This window comes from Xenopus tropicalis, chromosome 10 (genome assembly GCF_000004195.4).
Source record: "Xenopus tropicalis strain Nigerian chromosome 10, UCB_Xtro_10.0, whole genome shotgun sequence".
Lineage (NCBI taxonomy): Eukaryota > Metazoa > Chordata > Amphibia > Anura > Pipidae > Xenopus > Xenopus tropicalis.
This window is the reverse complement of record NC_030686.2, coordinates 2,990,713-3,003,898: the sequence shown is the minus strand read 5'-3', so window position 1 is coordinate 3,003,898 and position 13,186 is coordinate 2,990,713. Positions and strand designations below refer to the sequence as shown.

General features: G+C 53.8%; 1 protein-coding gene across 2 annotated transcripts in view; it reads right to left on the bottom strand.

Moving 5' to 3' along the window:
• Nucleotides 1–13,186, bottom strand: part of gnas (GNAS complex locus) — a 76,085-nt gene that overhangs the window by 47,671 nt on the left and 15,228 nt on the right. Inside the window, exon 1 of one of the 2 annotated variants that reach the window (XM_031894842.1) lies at nucleotides 3,772–4,351. The exons of the other annotated variant lie outside the window; for it this stretch is intronic. Within the exon in view, the coding sequence (XP_031750702.1) occupies nucleotides 3,772–3,910 (139 nt within the window). The 5' untranslated portion in view covers nucleotides 3,911–4,351. Of the gene's footprint in view, nucleotides 1–3,771; nucleotides 4,352–13,186 lie in introns of those variants that run through there. 2 annotated transcript variants of the gene reach the window in all.

Sequence of the window (13,186 nt, the reverse complement as noted above, 5' to 3'; positions counted from 1 at the left end):
GCTAGCTTGGCACAGAGTGAGGCAATGGGGAGGCTGCTAGATTGGCACAGAGTGAGGCAATGGGGAGGCTGCTAGCTTGGCACAGAGCGAGGCAATGGGGAGGCTGCTAGCTTGGCACAGAGTGAAGCAATGGGGAGGCTGCTAGCTTGGCACAGAGTGAGGCAATGGGGAGGCTGCTAGCTTGGCACAGAGAGCGCGGCAATAGGGAGGCTGCTAGCTTGGCACAGAGTGAGGCAATGGGGAGGCTGCTAGCTTGGCACAGAGTGCGGCAATGGGGAGGCTGCTAGCTTGGCACAGAGTGAGGCAATAAGGAGGCTGCTAGCTTGGCACAGAAAGAGTCAAAGCAAAGGCAACGGAGAAATCCTGGCATAGGCCAAGCGCAATAAGGTAATGCCATTAACCCTAAAATGTAAAGGGAAGACTTAACGTTAATGCCACAAGGAGTGGGGCAACAAACAGGCCCAGGGGTGGTATTGGGAGGAGAGCAGCGAACTCAGCAAAGTTCTAAGGCTCAACATGGAGAGGGAGACTGGGAGCCGAGCAGGAAGCATCACATTAGCACTGGAGTCAATCAGGAAAAACTTGTTTTATAAATGGGGGTATGGGGCAAGTACGGGCAGCATTTGGCCAGCAAGTGTCATATTCAGCTGGAAAGTGGGGTGCTATTAGCAGAACAAGTAATATTGGTGGGCCCCAAAACTGAATCAGGGCAGGGCAGGAATTAGGGGTACTATAGGAAGTAAGGGAAGGATGGAGGCTTAATCAGAGAAATGGAATTGAGGGGCTAAAAATGGGGGTCTCGGGGTGCACACAGACTAGAAGGAAGGGGCGGCTGTTCATGCTCGGGGGGGTGAATCTGAGAACTAGTTGGTTTCGGGGAGAATCATGGGGCATAGGGGGGTACTGGGGAGAGAGGGGGGTTCATAGAATTCATTTGTGTGGGTGACTGGTTTGGGGGTTGGAAGGAGACAATGAGAAAGGGGGGTGGGCAGGGGATTGGGGGACACACTGTGCATTAGGGAACTAGTCTTGGGGTACAGGCCCCTTGTTTGGGATGCGCTATAAACAAGCCAGGGGCCGAGGGAACAGGAAGAAACAGATCAGATTGTGGGTGCAGGGAATTAGGGGGTCACAGCTAAGAGTTCAGATACGAGGGGATCACAGGCCGAGTATTTGGGGATACGCCGCACAGAATTCTGGGAAGGGATGACGGGAAGGGACTGAGGCCAGTTTGGGGTTAGTATTATACAGAATATAGAGAACAAGTGAGGGGGTTCGTGGGCAGCTTGGGTGTCACTGAGAGTTTAGGGGTGCCACCACACAGAATGTGGCCAGCAGTGGGAATGAGGGGGGATTTAAGACCTAACAGTGGGGGGGGGGGGGGCAATATGAGGCACAAAATGATCAGATGTACATACCCCTGGGCAGAGATGGGGGGCTGATGGGGTACAGAACACAATGCCAGGGAAACTGGCTGAATCCTTGGGGCGTGAGGGGAAATAATACAGGGGGGGGGGCGTTACAGTGAAACCTCAATTTTACGCCTCCTGATTTCTTTTTACACCTTGTTTGTGGCCCCACCAGTGTCACATTCCCTGATTTTACACCTTTTTCCCATGAAAACCCCCTAATATGTGACAAGGGGGGTGCGGGGGCAAATAGTGAAGGGGCAGATATTATACCTGATACTGTTTTGAGCAAATAATGGAAGTGAATGGGGGGCAGTGGGAAAGTTGGATGGAGGAAGGCAAGAGAGAAGTACTATAAGGGGGCAGATACCCAAGGGGGGGATTTGAGACTTGAGATTTGGGGGGGTCAGATGACTTAGGGATGGATATAAGACTGAAGGACAGAAGGGGGGTGCAGGAATGCAAAAAGCTTTTGGTGTAGATAACCAAGTGACCTAAGGATTCTGGGGGCAGATATTAATAGAGAACATAATAGGGCAGAGATAGAGTTGGGGCAAAAAATACAAATAAAGTGACAGATAACCAAGGGGCAGATATAAGGGGATATATTACTGGGGCAGATAAAGGAGAGGATATAAGGGGTGATATTGTTTGGGGGGAGATAAATGTTTGGAATTGTGCCAACATTTCAGGGGGCAGATAATCCAGTGGGGAATAGAAGGCCTGATATTGTTAGGGGTAGTGGGGTCAGATAACCAGGGGGTGATAGAGGGAGCAATACTGTAGGGGTGGATATTATGAAGGGGCAGATATAAGGAGTGATGTTGGGGGCAGATATAAGGAGCAATACTGTAGGGGTGGATATTATGAAGGGGCAGATATAAGGAGTGATGTTGAGGGCAGATATAAGGAGCAATACCGAAGGGGTGGATATTATGAAGGGGTAGATATAAGGAGTGGGATTTAATGAAGGGTGATATAAGGGGCAATATTGTCAGGGGGTAGATATAAGCAAAATTATTGGGGGGATAAGTTAGGGGTTGATATTAGGAAAGACACAGCTGTAGGGGTGGATATAAGTCCTGAGGGGGGCAAATAACCAAGGGAAGGGTATGAGGACTGTAACTGACGTGTTTGGGGGGGGTATATAACCAAGGGCAAGAGAAGGTGCCGGAGGGCCCATGCAGCAGGTACAGCCCCCACCCCCACGGCCCCTGCAGCAGGTACAGCCCCCCCCACCCCGGGGCCCCTGCAGCAAGTACAGCCCCCCCCCACCCCGGGGCCCCCTGCAGCAGGTACAGCCCCCCCCACCCCGGGGCCCCTGCAGCAGGTACAGCCCCCCCCACCCCGGGGCCCCTGCAGCAGGTACAGCCCCCCCCACCCCGGGGCCCCTGCAGCAGGTACAGCCCCCCCCACCCCGGGGCCCCTGCAGCAGGTACAGCCCCCCCACCCCGGGGCCCCTGCAGCAGGTACAGCCCCCCCACCCCGGGGCCCCTGCAGCAGGTACAGCCCCCCCACCCCGGGGCCCCTGCAGCAGGTACAGCCCCCCCACCCCGGGGCCCCTGCATCAGATACAGCCAACCCACCCCGGGGCCCCTGCATCAGATACAGCCCCCCCACCCCGGGGCCCCTGCATCAGATACAGCCAACCCACCCCGGGGCCCCTGCATCAGATACAGCCAACCCACCCCGGGGCCCCTGCATCAGATACAGCCAACCCACCCCGGGGCCCCTGCATCAGATACAGCCAACCCACCCCGGGGCCCCTGCAGCAGGTACAGCCAACCCACCCCGGGGCCCCCGCAGCAGGTACAGCCAACCCACCCCGGGGCCCCCGCAGCAGGTACAGCCAACCCACCCCGGGGCCCCCGCAGCAGGTACAGCCAACCCACCCCGGGGCCCCTGCAGCAGGTACAGCCAACCCACCCCGGGGCCCCCGCAGCAGGTACAGCCAACCCACCCCGGGGCCCCTGCAGCAGGTACAGCCAACCCACCAGACACAGCCCCCCACCCAGGGGCCCCTGCAGCAGATAGAGACCCCCACCCTGGGGCCCCTGCAGCAGATAGAGACCCCCACCCTGGGGCCCCTGCAGCAGATAGAGACCCCCACCCTGGGGCCCCTGCAGCAGATAGAGACCCCCACCCTGGGGCCCCTGCAGCAGATAGAGACCCCCACCCTGGGGCCCCTGCAGCAGATAGAGACCCCCACCCTGGGGCCCCTGCAGTACATAGAGACCCCCACCCCGGGGCCCCTGCAGTACATAGAGACCCCCACCCCGGGGCCCCTGCAGTACATAGAGACCCCCACCCCGGGGCCCCTGCAGTACATACAGCCCCCCACCCCGGGCCCGGCCGGACTCACCGAGGAGCAGCAGCCGGTGAGTGGCCCGATACACCTGCTTGTCCTTCTGCAGTTGCTTCTCGATCTTCTTGTTGGCCTCCCGCTGCGCCTTCTCCTCGTTGCGCTGATCCTCGGTTTTGCTGTTGCCCAGACACCCCATGGTCCGGGCGGGCGGGCCGCTCAGGAAAGAGCGCGGGAGGCGGAGGCCGAACAAACAAGTAGGCCGCGGCCCTCCCCTCCCTCCGATCCGAAGCTAGCAGGCGGCGGGGAGGGGGCCGGGGCAACTCCGGGGCCCCCCAATCCTCACGCAGGGGCTCGACTGGATCCGATGCGTCACCCCCAAAGCAGCATGGGGCCCCCCGGGAGTGAGGGGATCAGGGAGGGGGCATTCCCCGGGGGGTGGGGGCAGAAGAAGAGATCCGGGGGCGGTGAGTGTGGGGGTCCCCCCGCGGGGGGAGGGGGTTATTGGGAGGATGGAGGAGCCACTCGCATTATCCGACCCGCTACCGACCCGCTACCGACCCGCTACCGACCCGCTCCTGCCGGGGACTCCGAGCTCTGCTGTGGGGTGGGGCCAACTCGCTAGGCATGCTGGGAGCTCAGCCGCCCTGCCCCCGGGTACCGGCCCGCCCGCCTGCCCCCGCCCACCCAGCCCCTACCGGCCCCTCACTCCCTACCTACCGGCCCCTCACTCCCTACCTACCGGCCCCTCACTCCCTACCGGCCCCTCACTCCCTACCTACCGGCCCCTCACTCCCTACCTACCGGCCCCTCAACTCCCTACCTACCGGCCCCTCACTCCCTACCTACCGGCCCCTCACTCCCTACCTACCGGCCCCTCACTCCTACCTACCGGCCCCTCACTCCCTACCGGCCCCTCACTCCCTACCGGCCCCTCACTCCCTACCTACCGGCCCCTCACTCCCTACCGGCCCCTCACTCCCCTACCTACCGGCCCCTCACTCCCTACCGGCCCCTCACTCCCTACCTACCGCACTCACCTCCCTACCTACCGGCCCCTCACTCCCTACTACCGGCCCCACTCCCTACCTACCGGCCCCTCACTCCCTACCTACCGGCCCCTCACTCCCTACCTACCGGCCCCTCACTCCCTACCTACCGGCCCCTCACTCCCTACCTACCGGCCCCTCACTCCCTACTCGGCCCCTCACTCCCTACCGGCCCCTCACTCCCTACCTACCGGCCCCTCACTACCTACCGGCCCCTCACTCCCTACCTACCGGCCCCTCACTACCTACCGGCCCCTCACTCCCTACCTACCGGCCCCTCACTACCTACCGGCCCCTCACTCCCTACCTACCGGCCCCTCACTCCCTACCTACCGGCCCCTCACTCCCTACCTACCGGCCCCTCACTCCCTACCTACCGGCCCCTCACTCCCTACCTACCGGCCCCTCACTCCCTACCTACCGGGCTTCCACCAGCCCCTCACTCCCTACCTACCGGCCCCTCACTCCCTACCTACCGGGGTCCCACCAGCCCCTCAGTACCTACATACCGGGGTCCCACCTGCCCCTCAGTACCAACACCGGGGTCCCTCCAGCCCCTCACATACCTACCTACCGGGGTCCCACCTGCCCCTCAGTACCAACACCAGGGTCCCACCGGCCCCTCAGTACCTACCTACCAGAGTCCCACCGGCCAATCAGCACCAACACGGGGGGTCCCTCCAGCCCCTCAGTACCTACCTACTGGAGTCCCACCAGCCCCTGACATACCTACCGGGGTCCCACCGGCCCCTCAGTACATACACCGGGGTCCCACCGGCCCCTCAGTACATACACCGGGGTCCCACCGGCCCCTCAGTACATACACCGGGGTCCCACCGGCCCCTCAGTACATACACCGGGGTCCCACCGGCCCCTCAGTACATACACCGGGGTCCCACCGGCCCCTCAGTACTTACACCGGGGTCCCACCGGCCCCTCAGTACTTACACCGGGGTCCCACCGGCCCCTCAGTACATACACCGGGGTCCCACCGGCCCCTCAGTACATACACCGGGTCCCACCGGCCCCTCAGTACATACACCGGGGTCCCACCGGCCCTCAGTACATACACCGGGGTCCCACCGGCCCCTCAGTACATACACCGGGTCCCACCGGCCCCTCAGTACATACACCGGGGTCCCACCGGCCCCTCAGTACTTACACCGGGGTCCCACCGGCCCCTCAGTACCTACCTACTGGGGTCCCACCAGCCCCTGACATACCTACCGGGGTCCCACCGGCCCCTCACTACATACACCGGGTCCCACCGGCCCCTCAGTACATACACCGGGTCCCACCGGCCCCTCAGTACTTACACCGGGGTCCCTCCAGCCCCTCAGTACCTACCTACTGGGGTCCCACCAGCCCCTGACATACCTACCGGGGTCCCACCGGCCCCTCAGTACATACACCAGGGTCCCAATGGCCCCTCATATACCTACCTACCGGGGTCCCACCGGCCCCTCAGTACATACACCGGGGTCCCACCAGCCCCTCAGTACATACACCGGAGTCCCACCGGCCCCTCAGTACTTACACCGGGGTCCCACCGGCCCCTCAGTACATACACCGGGGTCCCACCGGCCCCTCAGTACATACACCGGAGTCCCACCGGCCCCTCAGTACATACACCGGGGTCCCACCGGCCCCTCAGTACATACACCGGGGTCCCACCGGCCCCTCAGTACTTACACCGGGGTCCCACCGGCCCCTCAGTACTTACACCGGGGTCCCACCGGCCCCTCAGTACATACACCGGGGTCCCACCGGCCCCTCAGTACATACACCGGGGTCCCACCGGCCCCTCAGTACATACACCGGGGTCCCACCGGCCCTGGCTGAAACCGTCAGATCACTGTCTTTGACTGTAAGCTTTGCAGGCAAGCGGGGGGGCTTTAGCTGAGCCATGTCAGAGCCCTAGGTCCTGTAGCTAATGACAGATCAGCCCCTCAATGGCTGAAGGGGTGTGCAATGCAATTAAACCCCCCATCTTTAATTCTGTACCCCCCATTGTTACCTCCCCAAGCACCTTTACACTGCCAGCATCTCTGCCAACTGCTTCCTGCCGTATTGTGCCAACATCTAAATGATCCCCCAGGAGAGACTCCCGGGCAACTCCACTGGGCCGGCTAAGTGATCATTTAGTGTGTGCCCAGGTGTATTGTGTAATGAGCCGCCAGGTAAGGTCCCCCCCCCCCGTACAGGTAAGGGAATTGCGCTAATTGTAATTAAATCAACTCCTCTTCTCCTTCCTCTCAGATTCCGATGCACATTGTGTAATATACAGAGATGTATATGGGGGTTACACTGTGAGGGGGGGGGGGGAAAGATGGGGGGTATATCTGTGCCTATATATTATACAGTTACATTTATGTGGCATATATGATATGGGGGTTTACACTGTGACAGTGGGGGGGGGGGGGGGGGGCTGGGGGAAAGATGGGGGGTATATCTGTGCCTATATATTATACAGTTACATTATGTGCATATATGATATGGGGGTTACACTGTGACAGTGGGGGGGGGGGAAGATGGGGGGTATATCTGTGCCTATATATTATAGCAGTTACATTATGTGCATATATGATATGGGGGTTACACTGTGACAGTGGGGGGGGGGGGCTGGGGGAAAAGATGGGGGGTATATCTGTGGCCTATATATTATACAGTTACATTATGTGCATATATGATATGGGGGTTACACTGTGACAGTGGGGGGGGGAGATGGGGGGGTAATATCTGTGCCTATATATTATACAGTTACATTATGTGCATATATGATATGGGGGTTACACCTGTGACAGTGGGGGGGGGGGTGGGGGGAAAGATGGGGGGTATATCTGTGCCTATATATTATACAGTTACATTTGTGGCATATATGATATGGGGGTTACACTGTGGACAGTGGGGGGGGGAAAGATGGGGGGTATATCTGTGGCCTATATATTATACAGTTACATTATGTGCATATATGATTATGGGGGTTATACTGTGACAGTGGGGGGGGGGGGGCTGGGGAAAGATGGGGGGGTATATCTGTGCCTATATATTATACAGTTACATTATGTGCATATATGATATGGGGGTTACACTGTGACAGTGGGGGGGGGGGGGGGGGGGGGCTGGGGGAAAGATGGGGGGTATATCTGTGCCTATATATTATACAGTTACATTATGTGCATATATGATATGGGGGTTACACTGTGACAGTGGGGGGGGGGGGGGTGGGGGAAAGATGGGGGGTATATTCTGTGCCTATATATTATACAGTTACATTTGTGCATATATGATATGGGGGTTACACTGTGACAGTGGGGGGGGGGGAAAGATGGGGGGTATATCTGTGCCTATATATTATACAGTTACATTATGTGCATATATGATATGGGGGTTACACTGTGACAGTGGGGGGGGGGGGGCTGGGGGAAAGATGGGGGGTATATCTGTGCCTATATATTATACAGTTACATTATGTGCATATATGATATGGGGGTTACACTGTGACAGTGGGGGGGGGGGTGGGGGAAAGATGGGGGGTATATCTGTGCCTATATATTATACAGTTACATTTGTGGCATATATGATATGGGGGTTACACTTGTGACAGTGGGGGGGGGGGAAAGATGGGGGGTATATCTGTGCCTATATATTATACAGTTACATTATGTGCATATATGATATGGGGGTTACACTGTGACAGTGGGGGGGGGGCTGGGGGAAAGATGGGGGGTATATCTGTGGCCTATATATTATACAGTTACATTATGTGCATATATGATATGGGGGTTACACTGTGACAGTGGGGGGGGGGGGCTGGGGGAAAGATGGGGGGTATATCTGTTGCCTATATATTATACAGTTACATTATGTGCATATATGATATGGGGGTTACACTGTGACAGTGGGGGGGGGGCTGGGGGAAAGATGGGGGGTATATCTGTGCCTATATATTATACAGTTACATTATGTGCATATATGATATGGGGTTACACTGTGACAGTGGGGGGGGGGGGCTGGGGGAAAGATGGGGGGGTATATCTGTGCCTATATATTATACAGTTACATTATGTGCATATATGATATGGGGTTATACTGTGACAGTGGGGGGGGGGGGGGGCTGGGGGAAAGATGGGGGGGTATATCTGTGCCTATATATTATACAGTTACATTATGTGCATATATGATATGGGGGTTATACTGTGACAGTGGGGGGGGGGGGGCTGGGGGAAAGATGGGGGGGTATATCTGTGCCTATATATTATACAGTTACATTATGTGCATATATGATATGGGGGTTATACTGTGACAGTGGGGGGGGCTGGGGGAAAGATGGGGGGGTATATCTGTGCCTATATATTATACAGTTACATTATGTGCATATATGATATGGGGGTTACACTGTGACAGTGGGGGGGCTGGGGGAAAGATGGGGGGTATATCTGTGCCTATATATTATACAGTTACATTATGTGCATATATGATATGGGGGTTACACTGTGACAGTGGGGGGGGGGGGCTGGGGGAAAGATGGGGGGTATATCTGTGCCTATATATTATACAGTTACATTATGTGCATATATGATATGGGGGTTACACTGTGACAGTGGGGGGGGCTGGGGGAAAGATGGGGGGTATATCTGTGCCTATATATTATACAGTTACATTATGTGCATATATGATATGGGGGTTACACTGTGACAGTGGGGGGGGGGGCTGGGGGAAGATGGGGGGTATATCTGTGCCTATATATTATACAGTTACATTATGTGCATATATGATATGGGGGTTACACTGTGACAGTGGGGGGGAAAGATGGGGGTATATCTGTGCCTATATATTATACAGTTACATTATGTGCATATATGATATGGGGGTTACACTGTGACAGGGGGGGGGGGCTGGGGGAAAGATGGGGGGTATATCTGTGCCTATATATTATACAGTTACATTATGTGCATATATGATATGGAGGTTACACTGTGACAGTGGGGGGGGGGGGGGGGCTGGGGGGAAAGATAGGGGGGTATATCTGTGCCTATATATTATACAGTTACATTATGTGCATATATGATATGGGGGTTACACTGTGACAGTGGGGGGGGCTGGGGGAAAGATGTGGGGGTATATCTGTGCCTATATATTATACAGTTACATTATGTGCATATATGATATGGGGGTTACACTGTGACAGTGGGGGGGGGCTGGGGGAAAGATGGGGGGGTATATCTGTGCCTATATATTATACAGTTACATTATGTGCATATATGATATGGGGGTTACACTGTGACAGTGGGGGGGGGGGGGGCTGGGGGAAAGATGGGGGGTATATCTGTGCCTATATATTATACAGTTCCATTATGTGCATATATGATATGGGGGGTTACACTGTGACAGTGGGGGGGGGGGGCTGGGGGAAAGATGGGGGGTATATCTCTGCCTATATATTATACAGTTACATTATGTGCATATATGATATGGGGGTTACACTGTGGACAGTGGGGGGGGGGGCTGGGGGAAAGATGGGGGGTATATCTGTGCCTATATATTATACAGTTACATTATGTGCATATATGATATGGGGGTTACACTGTGACAGTGGGGGGGGGGCTGGGGGAAAGATGGGGGGTATATCTGTGCCTATATATTATACAGTTACATTATGTGCATATATGATATGGGGGTTACACTGTGACCGTGGGGGGGGGCTGGGGGAAAGATGGGGGGTATATCTGTGCCTATATATTATACAGTTACATTATGTGCATATATGATATGGGGGTTACACTGTGACAGTGGGGGGGGGGGGCTGGGGGAAAGATGGGGGGTATATCTGTGCCTATATATTATACAGTTACATTATGTGCATATGACAAATGGTGGGTGTGGGCCCCCCTGCATGGGAAGCCATATTGGCTCAGGGCTGGAGGGCTGTGTATGTATTTGGTCTGGGCCGGGGATGTTTGCAGATCACCCTGTTAGTGTTATGGCTACGCAGGGGACTAATCAGCACTGGGCACTGAAAACAGCCCCGGGGGGAGGCAGAATTATTTATCTATAAGGAGAGAAACCTTCAGCCTTGAAGGCTCCAATTAACACCGAGGGAGGGAGACAAACAAGAGGCCTCAGTCATTATTATTTTTTCTGCTACTTTTTGCTGTTGTTGCTATAAATCCCTAAAAATATCTGTTGCACAAACCCAAAGGCTCCTGCAATTCATATCCCTTGGTGCGGGGGGGTGGGGGGGGGATATGCGGAGGTTATTCGAGAGTTAATCGTTTTTTTAACCCTTGCATTGCCGCGCTGTCGTCCCAGCAAAGTGCTGCTGACTCACTGACCTCAGTGACTGTAGGTGGGCAACTAAAGGGTAAGTTGTCCAAGTGCGACCAATGTTGAAATGGGTGGGGCGAGAATAAGTCCATTCACCTAAACAGACCAGCCTGTAGCCAATCAGAGATTTAAAGGGGGTGGGTTCTCCTTTAGTATGTTATAAAATACCCTATTCCTAGCAAATTTGCAATTGGTCTTCATTATTTATTTTTTGTAGTTTTTGAATTATTTGCCTTCCTCTTCTGCCTCTTTGCAGCTTTCAAATGGGGGTCACTGACCCCGGCAGCCAAACCCTATTGCTCTGTGAGGCTCCAGTTTTATTGTTATTGTTACTTTTTATTACTTTTCTTTCTATTAAGGCCCCATCCTATTTATATTCCTATCTCTCATTTAAACAGCGGCCTGGTTGCTAGGGTAAATAAGACCCTAGCAACCACACAGCTGCTAAAATACGAAACGGAGAGCTGCTGAACAAAAAGCCGAATAACTGAAAAACCGTAAAAAAAATGAAGCCCAATTGCAAATTGTCTCAGAATAGCAATGTCTACATCATATTAACAGTTAAATTAAAGGTGAACTACCCCTTTAAAATCTTGGCATGGCTAGGGCTAGAGAAACAGGTAGCCAATCAATAAGGATGGGACAGAGCCACCGGAATACCCGTAAAATTCCGGCTCAGCCCCAGTGTTTCTGCCCCCCCAGCATGTTACCCTGCGGGGCCCCCTACCAGCTGTGCACTGGCTGACTGAAAATATCTCTCTCCTTTGGAAGGAGATCAAAAAAAAGTTGGACATGCTTTCCGTGAGCTCTGAGAAAGAAGAAAAGTCGGTGGAATTCTGCTTGTGCCAGAGGGAGAGGTAAGGTTTTAATCTATTTTCTGCAGTGGTCTAACTGGCATGTATGGGGTTAATGTGCTCATAATCCATTTCTGCAGTCATCTTACTGGCATATATGGGGTTAATGTGCGTATAAGCCATTTCTGCAGTGGTCTTAATGGCATGTATGGGGTTAATGTGCTCATAATCCATTTCTGCAGTGATCTTACTGACATATATGGGGTTAATGTGCGTATAAGCCATTTCTGCAGTGGTCTTACTGGCATGTATGGGGTTATTGTGCTCATAATCCATTTCTGCAGTGATCGTACTGGTATGTTTCGGGTTAATAAGCATAGTGTCCCTTTCTGCAGTGAACTTTCTGGCCTATATGGGGTTAATGCGCTCATAATCCAATTCTGCAGTGATCATATTGGCATATATGGGGTTAATGTGCATATAATCCATTTCTGCAGTTGTCTTATTGGCATGTATGGGGTTAATGTGCTCATAATCCATTTCTGCAGTGATCGTACTGGTATGTTTCAGGTTAATATGCATATTGTCCATTTCTGCAGTGAACCTTTCTGGCCTATATGGGGTAAATGTGCTCATAATCCAATTCTGCTGTGGTTACTGGAATGTATGGGGTTAATGTTTTTATAATCCATTTCTGCAGTGATCTTACTGGTATGTCTTGGGTTAATATGCCTATTGTCCATTTCTGCTGTGGTCTTACTGGTATGTATGGGGTTAATGTGCTCATAATCAATTTCTGCAGTGATTGTACTGCTATGTCTCAGGTTAATATCCATATTATCAATTTCTGCTGTGATCTTTCTGGCCTATATGAGATTAAAGTGCTCATAATCTATTTCTGCTGTGGTTACTGCCATGTATGGGGGTAATATGCTCATAATCCATTTCTGCAGTGATCTTACTGGTATGTCTTGGGTTAATATGCCTATTGTCCATTTCTGCTGTGGTCTTACTGGCATGAATGGGGTTAATGTGCTTATAATCAATTTCTGCATTGATTGTACTGGTATGTTTCGGGTTGATATGCATATTGTCCATTTTTGCAGTGATCTCACTGGCCTATATTGGGTTAATGTGCTCATAATCCATTTCTGCAGTGATCTTACTGGTATGTCGTGGGTTAATATGCCTGTTGTCCATTGCTGTAGTGATCTTGTATGTCTGGGTATTTATGGGCAAAGGGCCTACTAAGATTGGCACTTTGCTAAATGTATTTTTTGGGGGCTCCAGGGGGTTCACCTTCAG